This window comes from Thamnophis elegans, chromosome 10 (assembly GCF_009769535.1).
Source record: "Thamnophis elegans isolate rThaEle1 chromosome 10, rThaEle1.pri, whole genome shotgun sequence".
NCBI lineage: Eukaryota > Metazoa > Chordata > Lepidosauria > Squamata > Colubridae > Thamnophis > Thamnophis elegans.
The window spans coordinates 17,886,264-17,910,864 of record NC_045550.1 but is presented as its reverse complement, the minus strand read 5'-3'; the positions used below and the strand labels follow the sequence as shown (position 1 = coordinate 17,910,864).

Sequence of the window (24,601 nt, the reverse complement as noted above, 5' to 3'; positions counted from 1 at the left end):
TATTCTTCAAGCAGGAAGTTCATATGTGATATTCAAGAAGGTTTTCTATTGGAAGAAGGCGGGGCTTAGCAGTGAGAAGACGGATTTTCAGGCTATTCCTGAAATTCCCCTATTCTGAAGCATTTGGACGGTCCCTTTTTGGACCAAAGCTGTCCCGGAGAGACAGTGAAAGGTAGGAGGAGATCCAGTGGCCCCAGAGACGTCCGCAAAGTCTCCTGAGGGCTTTGAATTTAACCTCCTTTGCCAGTGACTTCCGGATTAGCCATAAGGCTAACTGAAACTGCAGATAGCTCCAAAGAATGGCAAAAGTGTTTTCAGCTGGTAAGGTGATTTTATTACTCAGAGAAAGACAGTCCGCCTAAAAATTCAAGCTAATTTAAATTAAAGAACAGAAGAATCTAGCGGCGATTTCGATCTCTTTATTGGTTTATGGACGGTGGTTATCCTACTTTTTAAATGTTTTAAATGCTATTTACACGGACAAAGGATAGATTACTCTAACATCTCCTCTGACCCTCTGCAAGTGGGCTGTAAACCAATTCACTATAATTTGGCTCCTTACAACTTGACACTTTTATTGCTTGGCTGGATTGGTCTAAAATCTGATAAGATTGTACAGTTCCCAGCTTGTTTTTATTTGCAAATACCTCAAGAGTTCTCAAAGAAAAAATAGTAACTGCGTACAAATATGGCGTCTATTCAAGCCTCTATTCAAATGATTTCTTCGGCACTACAAAAATTATCTGCCACACATGATAGAATTGAGAGGAAACTGGATTATCTGCTGTTTCTAGCAACAAAATATGAGGGGAAAAATGAGAATGTTGAATGTTTGAATGTTCTTCAAATACAAACTAAGGATGTCAGAGATAAAGATTTTCAATTTGCTGATATTTGGGCAACTGGTTTACCTCTGAGGGAGAAAAAGATGGAATGTCTGAAGGGGGAGCAGCCACACAGAAGATTTACTTCGAAAGACAGGGCACAGGAGGAGTGAGAAGCATTAAAGAATTTATACTTTATGAAATACCATCTGCAAAACTTTTGATACCACCACTGAGAATTAAAGACAAGCTGATAAAGCAAATAAAAGGAGGACGGCAGCATTATATGAGAGGCACCATAAGCAAAAAGGTGCAAAGATTTTTTTGTATGGACTTGCTCATAAAGATGTTTGGAGAATTGGACCCACGAATGGCAACAGGATTAAGGCGATTCTGTTACTGGAGAGACACAGGCTGATAGATGGAAGAGTACAATTTAAAACTAGCTAAACCTAGTTAAATTCATTTGTAATAGTTATAGTTGAATAATAATTGATAATGATAGTAATGTATATAATGTTGAGTTGCTATGATAAATAATAATTGGATATGAGAAGGGAAGGTTAGAAATATCCTTGGACTATATATAAAGGTTATTAATCACAATAATTATTATTATAAAAAATAAAATAAAACTATATACAGTTAAATCTTAACTAATATGGGGAAAATGCTATGATATACGATATAATTAAATAAAGAAAGGAGAATGATAATAAATTATATACATGGAGGATGGAATTTTTGGTATTAAATATTATGGATGTTTAGCTAAAACAGGATATGAGGATTTGATGTTAATGGAGGATTTTATAAACAAGTAAATGAAATGCCAGCATGTGGTTATGGATTAAATCTTTGGTATAGTTAAGGATGAAGGATGTTTAAACAACTGTAGTCAACTAAAAGTGGAGGTATGATGATGTTAATATGGTAAACATTTGAGTTAAGATATTTGAATTAATATGAATTAATTGAAGAGATGCACAAAAACATGTTGTAACCAGCTGATATACTTTTTTATAACATATACTTGTTGTGTTTTTTTTTTTCTGTTTTTTTTTTTTGTTCTTTTTTTTTTTTGATTTTTTTCCCCCACTGTTGTGGGTATGTGTTGTTTATGTAACAAAAAAATAAATAAAAAATTTAAAAAAAGGTTTTCTATTTACTTTAATCACTGAATATGGAATTAATACAACATCAAAGACTCTGAAAGAACTTTAAATGGTCAACTAGTGGAACGGCTTCCTGGGAGGAGCCTGCTGGTGGTGGCAGCAAAAAATCAGCTGCCTCCGAATTCCTGGCTACGTACCTGTTTAGAGGATCTTCCATCTGACGTCTTATCAGGTTTTCTTATCCTTCAGGCAAGAAGGAAAGAAGAAACTGTTTTGCTGGCAAATGCTCTTCGATTTTTGCAGCTTTTGTGCTTGCAGGGAAAGGGGGGCTAGCCCAAGGCAGAACGGCTGTCCGTGCTGGGAACTTCAAACTGCCTTGTGCAGGACAAAGTAGGTCTCCCCCACTCAGTTCAAAGTTTTGTTTGATTTAATCTTATCACGAGCTGAATCCATTTCCGTGCACAATAATTGTTTATCAACATTTTAGCTTCTTTTCTTTTTCTCCTCCGAAAAATTATTTACTTAGAGGCTTTTAAAATGGCGCCGAGCAGGCTGGTTTCTCCGGTAATAATGAACACTTTTTGTTAATCCTCACAAGAATTCACAAGAATTCAAAACAAAAGAGATTGCTTATCATATGTTTTGGTTTCACAATAGGCCAGCAGAAGCTTTTTAATTAGCTTTATTTCTACAAGAATGTTACTCCTTCATTAACTTTGCTTATCTGGAAGTTAAATGGTGATGAATCTGCTGAACGGTCTTGTTACAATGTTTACTCACTGAAAGTTTTGCCAAGCCTTAACTTCAAAATAAAAGGGGAACTCAGCCTCTTTACTTAAAGCTGCATATTCAGGCAATAGAGTTTTATTAACTGCAGGCAGATAAATTTTGAAATGGCTTCAAAACCAAATATTAACTTGAAGTTGTAAATTTTTTTCTTATTACTATTCAAAATACCAGCTTCAATTTTGTAAAAGGCTTTCTTATCCAGCTGCGTTACAAGATGGCGATTTTATAGCTTCTGTGTTTGATATATGACACACTCAATCAGTTCTATTCTCCTGAAGACTTCTCCTTATTAACTGTTAAAAGTCTATAAATAGTATCCCATTTAAAACCGAGGGGAGCAGAGACTTTGTTTGTTTGTGCGTTTTTTTATAATGGCTCCCAAATCGAAGCAGTCTAAGCGTTTCCTTAATAATACATCTCAAGACATTGTTACAAAATCGCTGCCCTTGCCTCCCACGCCCTCTACTGGAGATCTCTTAACACAAGAATTTCTTTTTGAAACCCTTAAAGAGTTCAGACAGGAAATTAAACAACTTTTATCGGACTTATATGATAAACTGGACGCCAAGATTGCTCAAACAAGGGAAGATACGATCAGAGTTATGACTGTTATGACAGGTTATGTTTCTGAAATGGAGGACAAATTGGAACTTTTGGAAAAAACTAATTCTAATTTGACATCTAAAATTCAAACGTTACAACAGGAAGTTGAAAATGCTCAAAAACAACTCGTTATGATAAATTACAATAAGACTGCGTTTGCAATAAGAGTCAGAGGATTGCGTGAAAAGGAACAGGAGAATTTGAAACAGACCTTTTTTGAAGCTTTCAGACGTTCGGTGGGAAGTCCGGGATTTAACTTTGATTGGCAGATTCAAAAAATTTATCGCCAGAACTCATGTGTAGCAAAACAACGACAGCTTCCGAGGGACATAATTATATATTTCACCACAAGAGAATCCAGAAATGCGATAATACAGAAGTTCTACAATAACAGGCTGCGAATCGATGGACAGGACTTGATTGTTTTTAAAGAAATACCATCTCAAATATTAAGAGCAAGGAGAGACTACACTTTCTTAACTGAAAAACTCAGAGATTCTCAGATACAATATAAATGGGAAGTGCCATCTGGTATCACAGTCACATTTGAGAACCAAAAATATCGTCTCAATTCTGTTTGCGAAGCCCGAGATTTTTACTACAAAACTCTGAAGGCGGGACTTCCTGATTCACCCGGACTTGGAGAAAGACAAGGAGAAGGAGAAGATAAGCAGCGGGACACGTGGCTACAAGGCGGAGGGTGTTGCTTTCCCTTTCCGGAAGGGCAGAAGAGTAAAGAATAAAGATCCAGCTATGCCTTTAAAATACTTCTTAAATTTTTAATTTGAATAAAATTTCAGGACTCCTGTCTGGTATAAAATGACAAAGTTGTATACTGATGAAGAGATATTGAGACTGAAAGAAGCGGTGCTGAATTTGGACATATATTGTATGGGACTTATATAAGACTTGTTTGAATCTTAATTTAAACTGCGCATGATCTATTCTTTGGGGCGAGGAGAGCGGAGATCATAGTTTTCTTGGATTGTGGTTTGGGATGAATGGAGTCGGGTGCGTGGGGTAGATGGAAGGGTAGTGAAAGTTCAATTAGATTATCTTGATCCAGAATGTAAGCTGATTTTTGTATAAATTGTTATTTGAATACAAGGTTAAGAAAGATTATCTGGAGAGTCTACACGAGGGTGGAGTAAATATGAGAGGAGCAATGGATGAGGATAAAATATATATGCGGACACGGGTAAAGGCAGGATGGGAGGTATAGAATTTATATGCGGAAGCAGGTAAAGACATTGTTTAAGATTTTAAAAATAATGAGAAGCTGAGTTTAATGTTAGAGAGTATATTGACTTCTCTTTCTTGGGGGGGTTCCCCCCCCCCCTTTTTCTTTTTCTTTTTATTATTCTTTTCTTTTTTGTTCTTTATTTTTTATTATTTTTTATTATTTTGTAACTTCTAATCTATTTGGTTTCAATATACTCCAGACTTTGCTTGATAAAGAACGATGCCGGGAATGGGACCTGGGAAGTCGGAAGGGGGTCAGGGAGGGGGGTTCAGGGGGTGGGTGGGGGGGAGGGTGGAAGTATAGACTCAATTTTCAGAACAATGAATGCACTTGGATACTGTTGCTTTTTTTTTTCTTTTTTTATTTTCTTCTTTCTTTTCCTTTTATTTTTCTTTTGTTTTAGTAGAAATACACCGAAGCGAGGTGTAGAGGGAAAGAAGAGGGGGGAATTAAGAGGGAGTGAGAAGGGAATGTAAGGAGGGTGAGATGGTGGGAAGGGGAGAAAGGAATGGCTGAGGGGGAGGGGAAGTAGAAGAGGGGATTGTTGGAAGGGAGAAATGAAAGTTGGAGGGGTAGAAGGAAGGGTGTATGTAGGATAGAAGTGTTATGAGTTGTTTATTGCTTCTTTTTTTTTAACTGCACAGTATTTAAGTGATTGTATAAAGGAAAATGAAAATGTAATAAAAGAATCTTTGATTATAAAAGAAAAAAAAATGGTCAACTAGTATGGGTAGTTCTCTATGACCTGCCAACACTTGTATTGTATTAAAAATAAAATAAAAATAACAAAAAATAAACAAACTATCAGAGTTGATGTACAACATAACTTTTTTTTTCCCAGTGAGGACATGGGATTGCCAAATGTTAAAAACAGATAACTGGAATGTTCACTTAATGCATCTGAAGTATCTATATCACTCTACACATAACTAAATACATGTCAATGCCTCAGTGTATACCAGTGGCAGCCTAAATAACATTTATGTATTTTACGTTGAGTATAGAACAGTTTATCCAGAGAGCATGTAAACCTTTGATTTTCTCTCTTAAAAACTGAAATTAACCCCAAAAGAAATATAAAACATCAGGGATCATATTCATTTTTTAATGCCAAATGATATTTTAGGGACCGTATTTTACAGGTGACTATCTGAACATCTATATATAAAAACAAACAAAGGAAAAGATATTCAAAAGAAAAGAAAAATACAGAAGTTCTCTCTATAATTTAGTGAGAAAAACAAAGGTTCCATTAAGGGCCCCTTTAATTGAAAGAGAGATTTGGCACTGGATGCTACAGAGCTACCAACTTTAATAGACTGGACATAATTCTAGAAACTTACCTGCAGAACCATTAAATCCACAAATGAACTCCCTACGGCAGTCACAGGGTGCAATGTATTCACTCTGACGAAGGTAAAAATAAAAAGCAAAACTAATGATGATCAAAGGGATGCACATAAATTATCCTTGTTTCCTGCTATAATTCTTTCAGTCTTGAAAGATCTTTGCATATTCCTCATCAGATGTCCTTGTATCGTTAAGAATATGGTTGAACAACACCAAAAAGAATACAGTACTTCCATTGGGTAATCCTAGATCTGTCTCCAACTTTCCCTTTCTCTTTCAATGTCAATTAAGTAGCATTACAATTTATCCCTATATGGTAATCAATCTTAACTATGAAACATATTTGTATTATTTTTAAAAAGTTACTTCTACTAACAGTGATTAAGATGTAGAGTTCCCTAGGTTGCTAGTCTTGGGAAACCTTAACTTGCTTTCCCTTGACAATGGATCTGGAGTGGCCAGAGAGTTTATTGCTGTCATGATAACTATAAACCTGATCCAACCTATTGCGTTCTGATTTCCATTGAAAAACTGTTTGTCGAGAAGAAGGCTGTCAAACTCATGGCTCACAGGATGGATGCGTCATGCACTGGCCACGCCCACGCCTGGTTTAGCGAAGGGGAAAAAGTCCCAATACATCACGTGATGCCGCCATGACAGCAAGAATTTGACACCCCTGGTCTACAAGAACAATGTAACTGTATGCAGCGAGGAAGATTCTGTAAGATTGTATACCAATCATGTGATACTTGAGATTGCATGGAAGCTTCACATTTAAATTTTTATATCAAAAGACTGCCTCACTGAAATTATATCTTGGTAATGATCACAGCACAAATTGCAATTGGGAACTCTGTTCATTGCAGTCTGTTTGGTGAGAATCAATTTTTTCTATTATCTGAATTACTTTAGTGGGGTTTTTTTTTCTGAATGCCATTTCTCAAGCAGAAAACAATACAATACCTGATGAGCATCTCCGGAAGGCACAATATAGGCTTGAATGGGTTCAGAAACATATTTGGAATTTTTCATCACTTGCCGAAGCTGCTTCAGCAGTTCTGTAGTTATTTTCGGAAACATGGTCCTACTAGAAAAACAAGAAGTTAAGAGCACTGCTGATTTTGTACTGAAGATTTAAAATTCCAGAAAATTATCAAGTAGAATTTTTCAATTGAAATCGTTTGAATCTATATTTATAGCCCTTCCCAACTTTGCACAGTACAGATCTGCTGAAATAGCAGCCTATGGAATTACCACTCTTGACCTGCCTTTGAAAAGATTGTGTGTGTGTGCACATGCCTTTGAGTCAATCTTGACTCCAGGTGTCAGCAGTTTTGAAAAGTCCCTGCAGTTTTCCTGGCAAGATTTCAGACGTGGTTTGGCACTGTCTCCTTCTTAGGGCTGAGGGAAGTGACTGGCCCAAAGTTACCTGTCTGGCTTTGTGTCTAAGACAAGATTAGAACTCAGGGTGTCCTGAGTAGTGTCTTAACCACTAAAGCAATTTAGTCTCTATGAAAAGACTAGCGGACAAGAGAGAAAGAGAGGTTCTATATATTTGGGTCACAATAGAAAGGTCATCAACCTTTTCTAATCAGTAGAATTCTTTGAGTTTTAGCCTTTCACTGAATGCCCAGTCAGAAAAACACTGGAGTGATTGATCATGGACCAAAGCTGGTTGCACAATTACTTCCTTGATAAACTCTCACGGATCTTACGTTAATCATCTTGAATTATTTGATAGAGGATAGCTGAAAGAGGGTAGTCTAGAAGAAGCTGTATGTAAGGAAACATTTGGAATTAAAAATCAGCATATGCTTTGAGACATGAAAGAAGAGCAAGGACACAGAACAGGAAGGAAATAATTCACAAGCTGTTGCTGTTTTCAGTTCATAAGGAAAGTTCTGAGAGCCATCACCTCTTCCACGTTACTACATTTCCTTGCCAGGAATAAATAGCAGGCTCTACAATTGTTCAAGGATTGTTTTCCTTAGTAAGGGTAAATACTTGTCTGTTCTGAAAGCTTGAATCTAGCTTTGTTAGCCATATTACGTTACACAATCTCTTCCAAATTCAAGAAAGCATAGATTAGTAGTTAATCTGCTGAACTAGGACCAGGGAGACTTAAGTTTAAATCTGCCTTTAGACACAAGATTTAGCAGGTAACCTTGGGATAGATTCTTAGACTGATTTCTTAAGACTAATGTACCTCAAAAAATTATTGACCCTGTGGCATACACTAGTCCTGGAGCTGTTCAGCAGTTACAATATGGAACATGCAAATAACAGAAGTGAGTATACCCCCTCACATTTTATAAATATTTAAGTATACCTTTTCATGTAAGAACACTGAAAAAATGACACTTGGCTACAATGCAAAGTAGTGAGTATACAGCTTGTATAACAGTGTAAATGTGCTGCCCCCTCAAAATAACGCAACACACAGCCATTAATGTCTAAACTGCTGGCAACAAAAGTGAGTACACCCCTAAGTGATAATGTCCAAATGGGGCCCAAAGTGTCGCTATTTTGTGTGGCCCCCTTTATTTTCCAGCACTGCCTTAACCTTCTTGGGCATAGAGTTCACTAGAGCTTCACAGATTGCCACTGGAGTCCTCTTCCACTCTTCCATGATGACATCATGGAGCTGGTGGATTTTAGATACCTTGTGCACCTACAACTTCCGTTTCAGGATGCCCCACAGATGCTCAATAGGGTTTAGATCTGGAGACATGCATGGCCAGTCCATCGCTTTACCTTCAGCTTCTTTAGCAAGGCAGTGGTCATTTTGGAGATGTGTTTGGGGTCGTTATCAAGTTGGAATACTGTCCTGGGGCCCAGTCTCCAAAGAGAGGGGACCATGCTCTGCTTCAGTATGTCATAGTACGTGTTGGCATTCATGGTTCCCTCAATAAACTGTAGCTCCCCAGTGCCGGCAGCACTCATACAGTCCGAGACCATGACATTCCCATCACCATGCTTGACTGTAGGCAAGACACACTTGTCTTTGTACTTCTCACCTGGTTGGCACCACACACACTTGACACCATCTGAACCAAATAATTTTATCTTGGTTTCATCAGACCACAGAACATGGTTCTAGAAATCCATGTCCTTAGTCCTTAGAACACCCTGCTTGTGGGCTTTCTTCTGCATCATCTTTAGAAAGGGCTTCCTTCTGAGACGGCAGCCCTGCAGACCAATTTGATGCCATGTGCGGCGTATGGTCTGGGCACTGACAGGTTGGCCCCCCCCACCCTTCAACCTCTGCAGCAATACTTGCAGCACTCATACATCTATTTCCGAAAGCCAAACTCTGGATATGACGCTGAGCATGGACATTCAACTTCTTGTCTAAACTGCTGGCAACAAAAGTGAGTACACCCCTAAGTGATAATGTCCAAATGGGGCCCAAAGTGTCGCTATTTTGTGTGGCCCCCTTTATTTTCAACCTTCAACAGATCACTGATGCTGAAAAATTGTTCCTTAGAAGACTATTTTGATTAATGATCTGGTTTGTCCTCATACAATTCTAGCACATATATTTGGAGGCTCTAACATCAGCTGTGCATTCTCAAATGTCTCCACTTCCTAAATGGCATAGATTTCACTGGACAATCAAGTCAAATGTTTGCTACATTAAATACTATTGACATATTTTAAGATTAACATCTTAGTATCTGAACAATTAATTTGGCAGATGGTTGATACTCCTTCAAAAAGCAGAAGACAGGGAAATCTGACATATACAATGTACTCACACACTAATTGTCTCTGTATAAACTTTTGCAAAGTCACTGTGTTTCACTTACCATAGTACATTAACTAGAAGGCATTTTTCCTAATTCAATAATTTTTTTATCACGTCCAGATAATTCTAAGACAACATTTCTGTGCCTTGGAAAACTATGATGTTATAAAGTATATTTCCAATTGGTGGGACAGTGTTATTCTAATAATGAAAAAAAGAAAGAAACTGCCACACCAAATTAACTCTTCTTCAGACCATTTAAAAGAGATTGTGATCTTCTGGGAAATTATCTTCTAAACAATATTTTTCATTAGCTGGTTCTCCCCAAATGTAGAAGTTTCAATTTCAACATCCAGAATTCCAGGTGTCATCAGCATAGCATCTCAACAGATTTGATAAAGGAAGGTAGAAAAGTCTGAATTAGCATCTTGCATATTTAGGTTTTCCAAAGTCAGTAGCAGCCACCATTAAATCCACTTTTTCCTGCATTCCCTTTCAGGATTCTTTTTTTTTTTAAAGTAATCTTTACTGGTTATACAATTTTTTTAAAGAGTAAAACATACAAATACAAATACAGTTTTAAACATACAACCCCAACCCCCCGCAGTGACAGTCATTCACAGCCCAACTTTTTTTCCTTCCTCATTGTTTAGTCTCTAAGCCGCATCTTCTCATTACAAAATTCAGGGATCTATTACAATACCCATGTTCACTTTTAGTTCCCATTGTTAACTGCTACTTGACTTTCCCTGTTTTAAGTCCTGCTGTTCTCCTTGTCACCCACATATACCATAGGTTCCAGCTAAGATAATGTTCTGTTTCTCCTTTGTCCCTCAGCCAACCCATCATTCTGTCCATTTCTGCACATTCATAGATCTTTTTAATTATGGCATCTTCCGACGGTATGGTAGTAGATTTCCAAAATTGTGCATAAGTTATTCTTGCGGCCACAATTATATGTAGGCTCAAACGCCATATTGATTTACTCATGTTTTCTGGTTTTATGCTTAATAAAAAATTCTCGGGTTTCCATTCCATGCTTGCCCCGGTAACCTCTTTAAGCCATTTTTGAATCCTTCTCCAGTATTTCGTGGCCTCAGTACAAATATGGTAGAATGTGCCATCCCTTCTTCCGCATTTCCAACACAGTGGAGATAACCCAGGAAACATTTTGGCTAACCTCGTTGGGGGAAGTGCCATCTATAAACCATCTTGTATAGGTTTTCTTTAAATGCTGTAGATATTGTAAGTTTAATAGTCTTACTCCATAGATCCCACCATTTGCCCATTTCAATCTCATAGCCAAAGTTTCTCTCCCATGCTATTAGAAGGCTTTTATCCATCTCTTCTTTAACATCTTGACAGGTCAAAAATTGATAAATCTTCGATAACATTTTCTTATCTCCGCCAAACAAAATCTTATCTAGCCCCTGAGGGTTTGGGTAGATCCCAAACCGTACCCTATCACTTTTAAACCTGTTTCTAACCTGTAAATATTCCCACCATTCCAGATTCCTGCCCTGCTGCTCTAATTCCCTCTTAGTTTTCATGTTGCCATCTTCTGTCATAATGTCTTTATATGTTATGTTTCTTGTCCAATTAAATACACTGGGATGCGTTAAGGCCTCTAACGGTGCCAACCAGCACGGAACCCTAAGATAGTATTTTTTCCTCATCTTTTCCCAGACCCCCATCAAAATCTTCCCATGAAGTACCTATGGGGGGGGGGGGGGGTGTAATCTCTTTCTTGCCAGAGGGAGGCATGCCATCCCTGGGGGAGGTCATGTCCCTCTATAGCCAATAGGTGCCTTCTACTCAACGTCACCCAATCCTTCACCCATGTCATAATTGCTGCATTATAATATGCTTCCCAGTTGGGTACTCCAAAGCCTCCCAGTTCTTTACGTTTTTGCAACATTTGGGCTTTAATTCGTGCTTTCTTGCCTTGCCATATAAATCGAGCCACTATTGTCTCCAAAGATATTTAAAAAAATTTGTCCAATTTAGTTGGTGCCGTTTGAAACAGAAACAAAAATTTCGGTAATACATATGTCTTAACTGTCGCAATCCTGCCCATCAAAGACAGTTGTTTACCACTCCAATTAGTCATATCCTTAGATATCTGTTGTAGCAATTTCATATAGTTATCTACCTTGATAGAGGAACATCTCTCCGTGAGCCAAATTCCCAAGTATTATATTTTATGGGCCATGTTAATCCCTAACAGGCTTTGTACTTTCCTTTTCTGGTTCAAAGTCATATTCTTAATTAACAATTTTGTCTTCTCTTTATTTATACGTAGCCCCGCTATCCTACCGTACTCCTCTATTTTATGTAAAAGTTGTATCCCAGAAGCCATAGGATCCTCCAGAATAAAAACAAGGTCGTCAGCAAAACCCTGGACCTTAAATTCCTGAGCTTTAGCTCGTAACCCTTTAATTTGTGTATCACTCCTCACTATTCTAAGAAGGGGTTCTAATGTGAGGATAAACAGTAGGGGGGGATAACGGGCATCCTTGTCTTGTGCCTTTACCAATCTCAATATCACCCGCCTCTTCTCCATTTACCAATAATGTCGCAGTTTGTCATACATAAATTGCCCAAACTGCATTTAAGAAGTTTTCTCCAAACTTCATATTTTCTAATTGTGACAACATAAACTTCCAATTTACCCGATCAAAAGCCTTTTGTGCGTCAAGAAACATAAAGGCCACTTGTTTATCCGGCCGGGCTTCATAATATTCTAAGGCATCCAAAATAATTCTAACATTATCTTTCAAATGCCTTGATGGCAAGAAGCCGTTCTGATCAGGGTGTATAAATTTACTAAGGAAGAATTTAAGTCTATCTGCCAGTATAGCTGCAAAGATTTTATAATCCACATTCAAAAGTGAAATAGGCCTATAATTTTTGATTTGGGTATGGTCAGCTCCAGCTTTAGGATTCTATTTGTTATCCTTACACAGGTTATGGTGCCTCAACACGCATTAGATTAACTGAAGCAATTGCTGCTCAACGGAAATTCCACTGCTGATAAATCTGATTGCAAATCCCCACTCCACTATGTACCATGGCCACTGATCAACTAATGAAGCAGAAACTGCCTCTAGCAGGCAAGAATCAATTTGAAACATGGCATCTACTATACTGTAACCAAGCTTTTTCTAGCACACTGCCAATAAAGACTGAAATATAATTTAAAAATTAAGGTACTAGCTTTTGCTGAAATGAAGAATCTAATCCTCCCCCCATCTTCAGAATAATATTTTAATTTAGCAACGTTGTGAAAAATGCGATAGCAAATAAGCCAGACATAAGACTAATGTTTCAATATCCTTCAGATATCTAGTATAATTCTAACCAGTTTGCCCACATTATATATTCTTTTTTATCAAATTAGCCTACTTTAGAACACACTTTATGACAATTCCAGTCCTCGATTCCTATTTATACAAAGTAGGCGCATGACATAAAAGAAAGGAAACTAGAAGGTACTTACCTACTTACTTACTTACTTACTTACTTACTTACTTAATATTATTTTACATCTTTGAAAATTATACCCTTAGACTTTTATCTCATGTTCTTGTTCATGTTCCTTGGGCTTATAAGACATTCTCCCATTTTTCTGCCAAACGAAACAAGCACAACGTTTCTCACAGATAGTTAGTGCCATTTTGGGAAGGAACAAAGGAAGGAAGGAAGGAAGGAAGGAAGGAAGGAAGGAAGGAAGGAAGGAAGGAAGGACGGACGGACCTACTGGTTACCTTTATTTTAGGTCATGCGCCTACTACCTTATCTGCATCTTGAGAGGACCACATTGACTTCAAATGATGTACCTCCACAGCCTCTGCCGTAACACTATGCAATTTCTAGCAAAAGGGCTGTCTTTTTTACTCCCTTTCCATTTCTTTGGGGTGGGTCACTAAGCCAAACTTCTACATTCTGAAGCATACAAATGATCTCATTTCATTCTATACACATTGCAACCAGGCAGTACATTTGATATTAAAGTAACAAACAATAACACAAACAATGAAGTGAAACAAAAATGAAATTAAGTATTTGTGTCTCTATAAAATAAACCTTGGCAAGCATTATCCAACATCATCTATATGGCCCATATTTTACCTGTCCCAGGTAGTTATTCTTCTGAAACCCAAATTTCCCAGCCTTGGATAGTGAAATCACTTCTGTGTTCTGTTCTTGCTCTTCATTAACTCAGCAATGCCTGACAAAGCAAAGGGCAAAACTTCAAAGGTAAGCAGACTTTGGCCACAATAACCTCTTTCTTCTCATAATGGATAATTGCAGATAATGACTGTTTCAAAAATAGACTGTAACAGTTCACAATAGCAGAACAGAAGGCAGTGTGACATTGGGAAGGGGAGGGGGAGTAGCCTGGACTTCAGTCTAGATTATTCAGCCAGAAAGCCCAAGCCCAGGTCAAACTCTTAACATATTTTACAGGATTAGATTGTTCAGAACATAATAACCAATGAACTCCAATCAGTTGCCCGAAGCTATAGGCATATACCCCAGCCTTGGATCAACTGTCATAATTCCAACAAACAAATCAGAAGGGTAGCATGCCAAAAGCCTAAAACTCATATAGAAAAAAAGAAAAAAATTGAAAGAACATTGTGTATTCTATAAGAAGACACTGTGAGCTATTCACAAGGGGAAAAAAGATACAGAAAAGTAGTTATTCATTAACTTTTGCTCCAGGAACAAGTTAATGCCCTTGATATGCTACCAGTAGGAAGAATTCCATAAAAGGAGTGTTTTCTTTCAGGGTTTCCACTTGAACCCATGTCTCTCATTACTACTGCTACATGATTCTTTTTCCCCCTATACTACAACCCCTGCTTTCTTTACTGGAGCTCAATCCGTCATCCCCTCCCAAGGAATTTGGCACACCCTACCACCTAATACTTGCAGCCTCCAGGAAGTTTCCTTAATTTGGGCACTTCCTACACAATAATTCCATACTTCTTTGTGAATGTCCACTTTGCCTCTCCTTGGAATGGGGATAATGAGTATAAAAAGATAAAAAGGCCACCAGTAGTCAAAGGGAAGACAGGATACTGGAGGATACTTGGCATTCCAGACACCATCTTATTTCATCCCTATTTTTATTATTCCCTCGCTCTGCTCATTTTTGTAGTGAAATAAAGTTTTCAGTGAAGCAAAGGGGGGGAAAACCTCCAATTGTTTCTGAAGAAAAAAGTGATAGTGAAGAAAGAAGTGGGAAGAGGCAAATCTAAGAGAGGTAGAGCTGCCACCAATGGAAAACCACTGGATCTCAGAGAAAATGTGACAATAATGGATTTGCAGTGGTGGCTCTGAGGCCAGAATGGGACAATTTGCCAATTCACCATGGCTAACTTGGTGAAGGATAACTCACCATGGGCCAACTTGCAACAGGACAATTTAACAATTTCAATTTAATTATTTGAAACAAATAAAAAATATTTTAATTTTTGTCATTCACATTTCATTCTGTCCCTCCTTTTGCATCCTTTCTTTAATGTTTCCCTTCCACCATTTCTTTGATATTAGTTTAACTCTTGTCCTGCAGCGAGCTGTCCAGCAGCAAGTTGGCTATGGCAAGTTGGCTGTGGTGAGTTGGCCGTGGAGAGTTGGCCCTGGAGAGTTGGCCATTGCAAATTGTCATAGATTATTCTATGGCAGCACCTAAACAAAAGATAAGCAGCTTAGTTACTGAAGATTTTGTCAAGACAGGCAATATGATTGGAATAGAATAAGGAAGTACCAAACCTAGATATGTGCACCAATTTTGCATGTAAGGTGCTTTAGACTAACATCTGAATTACTATGCAGCTTGAGTTTTAGTTAATTGAGCATAATTCCAACACTGCTTTTCTATATCAAACAGTATATGAAATATAATTAAATCAAGATAACAAGATCATACATTCAGTTAAATCATATGTCAATTAATTGTCTTTTTGATCTGCAAGTTTGTTTCCAAAAACTAATGCTTGAAAGGTAAGAGACAAAACAAGAGAATTATTTAAGTCTTCAGAAACTGTCAGTGAAACTTGGCTTGTTATTTCGGCAAAATTTTCTTTAAAATGCCATTAGAAAGATGAACTCTTTGTTATATATGGATAATAATGAAATGAGAGAAATACCAACTGTACTTTAGAAAGTACTGTCATTTTAATGGCAGTGGTGTGTTTAGAAAGACGTGAGCTTCTGATCTGGGCTTATTGGACCCTAGATTTGGTTTGCTGGACTTTGGAATTAGTGTGCTGTATTGGGGCCCTGAGGAGGAGCGGTGAGTGGATTAATTATTAATCATGTCTGCCAGGATTGGGTGGCTAGTTTGTAACCACCATTACAACCCTTTTGAACTCTCCCCCCATCCAGCACCTTTCAATCTACAATCTACAATCCATCTTATTGGGCGTGCAAGGCCCCCCCCGGTTTGCCCTCCTTTGTGGCTGGGGGGGGGGCTTTCCTGCTTACCATCTTTACCATCTACCTTAGCTTGCTTCTCCAACTACGTTTTCACCTTTATGAACTATCTCGCTGGACTTTTACTTTTACATCTCTCCCCCCGGACTGTGTCTACCACCGTGCTGTTGCCCTTTGGACTTTATATCTCTATGTATGGACTACTCGCGTATTTTTATCACCTTTTTATACCTGCGCAAATTTTTCCTTGTAAGTAGTGTGGATGTGTATGACTGTAAGCGAATGACCCCACTTTTAGACTTGTGTAATTCCCTTTTTATCATATTATTGTATTTTAAAAATTTCTTCCGGGGGTGTGAGTGAGTGATTGAGTGCTTGGGTATGTAAGTGAGACTGGGATGGGAACCGGGTTCCCCCACACTGAGTGCTTCGCAGAAGTGTGGGGGGAGCTGGGCCTACTCCAATCTCAGGATGACTGATTCGAAGGGCCTGTCGGAAAACGCGGGGACTATGGGGGTGGGTGGAGGGACTACGGACACGGGAGTGGGCCGGAGCATTACGGTCTTAACAGGGAGGGGCAGATATGGCGGGGACTTTAGGGCTGGCCATTACCGGGGAAGGAGGGCTCGCCCTCCTTCCGGCCGTATGAGTCCCACTCCAAGGCCAAATGGCGCGAGTAATCAGGACCCTGGTCTCAGGCTGCTGTCGCTAAATGCCAGGTCTGTAGTTCATAAGGCTCCTCTCGTTCGGGACTTAATTTTAGACGAGAGGGCAGACCTGGCATGTGTTACTGAAACCTGGCTGGGCCTGGAGGGAGGAGTCCCCCTCGTAGAGATGTGCCCAGAGGGCTTTCAGGTGCTCCAGCAGCCGAGGGCCCAGGGAAGGGGTGGGGGTGCGGCCATTGTAATCCGAGAGTCTCTAGCACCTCGTAGGATCCCTGCTCCGGAGCTTGTCGGGTGTGAGTCCCTGCTGGTGAAGTTGGACCTCAAGGGTCAAGTGGGTGTGCTGCTAATGTACCTGCCTCCCAAATGCGTTGCAGCAGCCCTCCCCTCGCTCCTCGAGTCAATAGCCGAGCTGGCAGTTGAGTTCCCCAGACTTATGGTTCTGGGGGATTTCAACTTGCCTTCGCTCGGTGAACACTCTGATGGAGCGCAGGAGTTCATGGCTTCCATGACAACCATGGGCTTGACCCAAGTAATCCGGGGACCAACCCACTCAGCGGGTCACACGCTTGACCTCGTATTTCTCTCGGAGCAGTGGAATTGTGATCTTGGTCTGAGGGGTAGCGAGATCTTGCCCCTGTCATGGTCGGACCACTACCTATTGAGGCTTGACTTTCGGAGACCAAACCCCCACTGTAGGGAGGAGGAACCGACCAGGTGGTTCCGCCCCAGGCGACTTATGGACCCTTTGGGGTTCCAGACGGAGCTTGGGGTTATTCCTGATACTCTCGCCCGCAGTCCGGTGGAGACTCTGGTTGCTGCCTGGAACTTGGCAGCAACGGAGTCCCTTAACCGGATTGCGCCTCTACGGCCGCTCCGAGGCAGTGGATCCCGGAGGGCTCCTTGGTTCACTGAGGAACTCCGGGAGATGAAACGCCGGAAGAGACGCCTAGAGCACAATTGGAGGTCCAGTAAATCCGAATCGAGCTGAGCACTTTTAACAACCTGCATCAGAGAATACATTCGAGCAATCAGGACGTCTAAGAGATCACATATTGCCTCTCTAATTGCGTCCGCTGAGTCACGCCCAGCCACCCTGTTTAGGATAACCCGTTCCCTCCTAAATAGGAGGGACACGGGCGATCCGCTGCAGGGCAGGGCTGAGGATTACGTCCAATTCCTCGCGGACAAGGTTGCTCGGCTCCGGGCGGACCTGGACTCCAATCCTGCAGAACCAGCCAAGGCACTAAGGGATAATCTGGTAAGCCATCGCTGGATTGATTTTCAAGCTGTTACCCCTGAGGACGTGGACAAGGCGATGAGAGCTGTTGGCGCCTCCACATGTGTGCTGGACCCGTGCCCCTCCTGGCTGGTTGTAAACAGCAGAGAGGTGACACGAGGCTGGATCCAGGCGGTTATTACCGCCTCCCTTCGGGAGGGGGTCTTTCCCCCCGCTTTAAAGGCGGCGGTGGTGAGACCCCTCCTGAAGAAACCATCCTTGGATCCAGCCATTTTAAACAACTATCGTCCAGTCTCCAACCTCCCCTTTGTGGGGAAGGTTGTTGAGAAGGTGGTGGCCTTTCAGCTCCAGCGATCCTTGGAGGAAGCCAGTTATCTCGATCCATTCCAGTCCGGCTTCAGACCTGGCTACAGCACAGAAACCGCTTTGGTCGCATTGACCGATGATCTCTGGAGAGCCAGGGATGGAGGCCATGCCTCCATCCTGGTGCTCCTTGACCTCTCGGTGGCTTTCGATACCATCGACCATGGTATCCTTCTGCGACGACTGCGGGAGGTGGGGGTGGGAGGCACTGTTTTACAGTGGTTCTCCTCTTACCTCTCGGACAGGTCGCAGTCGGTGTTAGTCGGAGGGCAGAGATCGACCCCTAGGCCCCTAACACATGGGGTGCCGCAGGGTTCGGTCCTGTCCCCCCTTCTTTTCAACATCTACATGAAAGCGCTGGGTGAGATCATCCGACGGCACGGGATAAAATACCATCAATATGCGGACGATACACAGTTGTATCTATCCGCCCCGTGCCAACTCAATGAAGCGATGGACGTGATGAGCCAGGATCTTGAGGCTGTTAGAGACTGGATGGGGGTTAACAAGTTTGTGCTCAATCCAGAAAAGACCGAGTGGCTGTTGTGCTTCCCTCCCACGAATTGGCCAAGTGTTCCATCTCTCAGGCTGGGGGGTCAAATTGTACGCCCCTCAGATAGGGTTCGCAACTTGGGAGTCCTCCTGGACCCTCAGCTGACTTTTGAACACCATTTGTCAGCTGTAACCAGGGGGGCATTTGCCCAGGTTCGCCTGGTGCACCAGTTGCGTCCCTACCTGAACCGGGAGGCCCTCACAACAGTCACTCGTGCCCTTGTGACCTCTAGGCTGGAGTACTGCAATGTGCTCTACATGGGGCTGCCCTTGAAGAGTATTCGGCGACTTCAGCTGGTCCAGAATGCAGCCGCGCGAGCGATCGTGGGTGCACCTCGATTCACCCACGTAACACCTATCCTCCGCGAGCTGCACTGGCTGCCTGTTGATCTCCGGGTGCGCTTCAAGGTGCTACTTGTCACCTACAAAGCCCTTCATGGTATTGGATCTGGGTACTTGAGAGACCGCCTACTGCCAATCACCTCCACTAGACCGATAAGATCGCATAGATTAGGCCTCCTCCGAATTCCATCAGCCAGCCAGTGTAGACTGGCAACTACTCGGAGGAGAGCCTTCTCGGTGGCTGCTCCGACCCTCTGGAACGAACTCCCCATGGAGATCCGGACCCTCACCACCCTCCAGACCTTCCGTGCCGCACTTAAAATCTGGCTATCCCGGCTGGCCTGGGGTTAAAGACTCTAACCCCTACTCGAATTGTATAACTGTTGAGTTCTTAAATGATGTAGTGCTTTTATGTTGTAAATTGTTTGTCCTTCCCCCCCCCCCTTTTGAACTGTGAGCCGCCCTGAGTCCCCCCAGGGAAAAGGGCGGCATACAAATAAAGTGAAACTAAACTAAACTAAACTAATCCTTTCGGTAGCACAATTAAAACCAATGAAGAGACCCAAGGCTATGAATGTTTCCTCAGAAATATTGCATATTCAATGTTTTTTTCTGAGGGCACCCACCGTTTATGTTTTACATTGGAAAGATAAGGGCTTACATGACTAATTAATCATTTAAAATTGTACGAGTTTCTGATTTCTCTATTATGAAAAATATGTTGGGAGCTGTAGTGTAGAAGTATGGATTTAAAGTAAATCAAACATGAGGGGGTCATGTTTGTTTGGGATTGAGAAAAAGAAATTTTAATTAATGCTAGAGCAGATAATTTTTTAGTTGTGTTTCAGATGCTAGACTAGAAACCAGATGACTATGAGTTCAACCCCTCCCTAAGGCTTGAAAGCTGGCTGGGTAACTTTAGCCAATCACTCTTTGTCAAACCTGCCCATTTCACAGGGTTATAGTGTGATGTTTATTATTTGTTTCAGGTCCTGTTTTGTTTTGCTTATTTTGTTGTTTATTCGTTCCTTTTAGCTTGAACTATCTGTCTAATTTAGTAGTTTTTAGCTGTTTTTCATATGTTTTCTAGTTTTGTATCCCACCCAGAGTCCACTGGAGTGGGGAAGTTAATAAATTTAATTATATTCATCACACAGTCAGCAAGATATTTAGAGTGGATTTGGTATTTTTATCTACCTATTGAGTAGATAGATAAATAAAACAAAACAAAACAAAAGACAAATATTGTTTGACTATGTTAAAGGTATTGTCACAGGATGCAAGTTGTTCCTAGAAAGTGTGTAACTGATTATTGCAACACCAGGGGAGAGCAGAGTACAAAGATAAAGAATGGGAAAAGAACCCAAAATATGAAGATCTGACAAATCAAGTTGAAAAATGTCACTTAGAAACTCTATGCATAGACAAAATTTTCATTTGTCAATTACAAAAGACTAGCTACTTGAATCCACATATATACTAAACTAATATAATATGAAATACTACATTATTTGAAAGAACGTATGAAGGCAAATGCCAGCTAAAAACCTGACTTACATTGTTGTGTATATAATAAATCATATCCCAGATCCTTGGGAAGGACTCGACAGGTGGCTAAAATGCCATATCCAGTCTAAACATCTAGCTGACTGTATAACCATCCATAATAATAGGTAAGTATCCTTTAAAAAGGTAGGATATAATACAAGTAATCCTTGACTTATAACCACAATTGAGACTGGGACTTTTTTTGATAAATAATGCAGTGGTTAAGTGAATCACTTGCCCAATATAATTACCTTTTTTGTTTTGGTCTTTAAACAAATCAAGTAGTCATTAAGTGAATCAAGTTTCCCTTATTGACTTTGCTGGTAAAGTTGTAAATGGGATGCTGCAACCATCGTCAATGCATGTCAATTTCCATTTTGATCATGTAACACAGGGATGCTGTGTCAGTCATAAGTGTGAGAACTGATTGTAAGTCAATTCTTTCAATGTTATTGTAACTTCAAAAGTTAAATAAATGGTTGTAAATCAAGAACTACATACAATATTAATAAGGTTTAAAAACTAATGATATGAAAAAGTCTGGACAGGGATATGGCAATACCTGGAGGCAGCAGAAGAGAAGAGAAAGAACTGAAGAAAATAAAAAACTATGAAGAGCTCAGTGGTGGGTTGCAGGCGGCATGCCCTGGTATGGACGTACTGGTACCTCCTGGGAGCACCGGGTACGGTTCTGGTACGATGCTCCAGAGGGCCCACCCGCCTGCCCTCGTTCCTTACCTGTATTTGAAGGAAACAAGCCATCTGCGCACGTGCATGCAGCGTACGGTGCCTGTGCAGATGGAGCATTGCGGAGCATCGCAGGAGGTAAGGACGCATGCACATGCTGTGTGCATGTGCACGCGCACTGTGCATGCTCATGTGATGGTTGCCGGGCCCCATTGCACCGTACCGGTTGCAACGGGATCCGGAACCCACCACTGGAAGAGCTGCAAATAAAAGTAGAATGACTTTTGCAAAAGAAAGCAAAGATAGTACCAAAAGGAATAGGCGCCTTGAGTGCAATCTCAAAACATCTGAAGCACCACTTGAACACTGGAAAAATCACCATCAGTCAATTGCAAAATTCAGTTTTACTTGGAACAGCTTACATCCTGTGATGATAGCTTTAAACATCATCAAACAACAACATCTGCCTCTCCCAGGTCCTTGGAAAAGACTTGATAGGTGGATAAAAATGCTTAAAAAATGCTAAATCCTAACATCTGACTGTATGAACAATAGCAATAGCAATAGCAATAGCAATAGCAGTAGACTTATATACCGCTTCATAGGCCTTTCAGGCCTCTCTAAGCGGTTTACAGAGAGTCAGCATATTGCCCCCAACAATCTGGGTCCTCATTTTACCCACCTCGGAAGGATGGAAGGCTGAGTCAACCCTGAGCCGGTGAGATTTGAACCGCTGAACTGCTGATCTAGCAGTAGCCTTCAGTGCTGCATTTAACCACTGCGCCACCTTGGCTCAATTATATAATAATATAATATATATATTTATATAATAAATATAATTATAATTATAATATAATTATACAATAATAATAATAACAACAACAACCATATATGCATGAGAAATCTTTTACAAAATCTTTCTGGATTTTTCAAAAATAGTGAAATAGTACAATTAATCAGTGCAACTACCTACCTTCAGAAGTTATGCTCCAACACTAGAGGTTTTTAAGACAACCATTTATCTGAAATGGTATAGGGTTTCCTGCTTGACCAGGGTGTTGGACTAGAAGACCTCCAAGGTCCCTTCTAACTCTGCTATTCGATTATTCTGTTATTAGTCTGATAGTATTGCCACCAACATATTTGTTGCTTTTATTTGTTATTTATGTTTAACAGTGGATTCACTTTCCTAACAACTCAGTAGTGGTTCAAGAACATCTCATTTAACTCTGATTCTACCAAAAATGTCTAAGACTGCTTCAGATAACTTTGTTCATATATTATACCAACCTGCAAACAAGGAATGCCCAAACCTGGGGCCCACAAAGTTTTGCAAAATCTTTGCAAATATTGATATCAAACTGAAGGGGCTTAGATATATGAATAATTATGTTTATTACATCTAATTGATCTGATTCAAATTAAATTTGGATTAAATCATAGTCATGTTTCTTCTACTTACTTATCTTGGCTCCACTTTTTTTGCATGGGTCAAAAATAGTGGGGGTGGGGGAGTAATGAAACATATGTCATAATGTTGAAAAAAATACAATTTACCTTCTTACATCAGATGTCAGGATGCAAGGACATCATGGCAGTTTTGGACCATTATGTGCATGTGTGAACTTGTCCCAAAGGTGCTTTTTCTTTGGAGACCTTTGACTCTTGAAAAAAGCACCTTTCTGACATAACAAAACTATGAGGCTAGCCTCCTGGAAAACAACTGGAACTGTACATTTACTTTCGGCCTAGAAAGTACTGTGGGTCCTCACCACCACATCTTTGAACAGCTGGCATTCAAAGGCAGCCTTTTCTGGAAGCTGAAGCTAGCCAGCAAAGTGAGAAGTACTTGAGAAATTCATTTTTCCATGAGAAACATCCAATCAAAAATGTTATTTGAGCAGGCAAAGGCCCCCCTTGAAGTTTCTGGAATTTATTTTTGAATGAAATAGACACACAGAATTAGAGAAAGTTATTCACCTATGTGCATTTCTAGATGCCTTGGAAGAAATTTAGACACTACATTGATTAAAACGCTTCCGGTTTTCTGTCAATTCCTGACATCTTAGCTATTTTGTTCCAGTCGCTCCAAATTAGTTTCATTTATACAACCCCTGCACTCCCATCTGGTTTAGCATTGTTCGAGCCTCATTCCTAGGTCGCCAGGAACCCCATCGTGTGTTTCTTCGCCAGCTCGCGAACGATTCCCATCCCGTTTGGGAAAACAGCATCGCTCCCGCCTCAACCTCTGAATCTCTCACCTGATACTTTGCAGGAAGGGGGCTCTCATGTCAGCGGTTCCGGAAACTGCCGCTGCACGACTGACGTCTCGGACCTCGTGAACACCGGAGGGAGGAGCGAAGATTCTCAGCGCTCACCGTCTTTCTTCCTCCCTTCCTCGGCGGGAGGAGTTACTGTTGTTCCCATTCAGGTTTTCCCCGGAAGGGTTGGCTCCTCCGGCGGAACGTTAGGATCCACAGGTGCCAGGCCGCTTCGTTCGCTCCTCCTGCAGAGCTGAGCACCTTTCTTTGCTTTTTTTTGTCCTTTAAAAAAACTGCGGAATTACATATTCACGTTTAAAACAAAGCGAGCGATCCCGGATGATCATCCGGAAGACAGGATCCAAAGCCAGATACATTTCAGGTGGAAGTGTTGTGTGGTCGTAGCCTTTGTAATTTTTAAAAGCAAAGCTTTTGCTGCTCACTACAGTTTGGTCAGCAAAGCAGGATTATACGAACCATCATTTAACATATTGTCCACGTTTCCGCCAAGTGTGTTCTGTAGGCAGAGATTTAAATGGCAGTGCATTTCTTTTTTGCTGTTTCCCATGCTGAACGTCTATTTGTTGTGCTAAATTGGCAAGGTGGAGTCCCCCTGGAGAATACTCAACGGGGTGTCTTCCAAATGTATTGGATCAGAACTCCCATCATCCACACAAGCTTCTTTTCCCAACAAGTTATCTCCAGTTAGCATAGGATTTACTCTATAGTCTTAAGAAATCTGGGAAACATCAAATTGCTGTAATATTTCTGAAACTGTGCCTCTCATATAATAGTCTTTGGTTCTGTATGTTGAATTTATATCTATTTAA

At 40.6% G+C, this 24,601-nt stretch overlaps 1 protein-coding gene across 4 annotated transcripts in view; it reads right to left on the bottom strand.

Moving 5' to 3' along the window:
• Positions 1–23,868, bottom strand: part of XPNPEP1 (X-prolyl aminopeptidase 1) — a 51,711-nt gene extending 27,843 nt beyond the window's left edge. Inside the window, exons 1-4 of one of the 4 annotated variants that reach the window (XM_032225039.1) lie at positions 23,772–23,868; positions 13,804–13,903; positions 6,888–7,011; positions 5,918–5,981 (exon numbers count right to left, since the gene is read on the bottom strand). In XM_032225039.1, coding sequence (XP_032080930.1) covers positions 5,918–5,981; positions 6,888–7,004 — 181 coding nt within the window. In that variant the 5' untranslated portion in view covers positions 7,005–7,011; positions 13,804–13,903; positions 23,772–23,868. The other 3 variants (XM_032225042.1, XM_032225041.1, XM_032225040.1) reach the window with 3 other exon arrangements.
• Between the last annotated feature and the right edge of the window lie 733 nt (positions 23,869–24,601).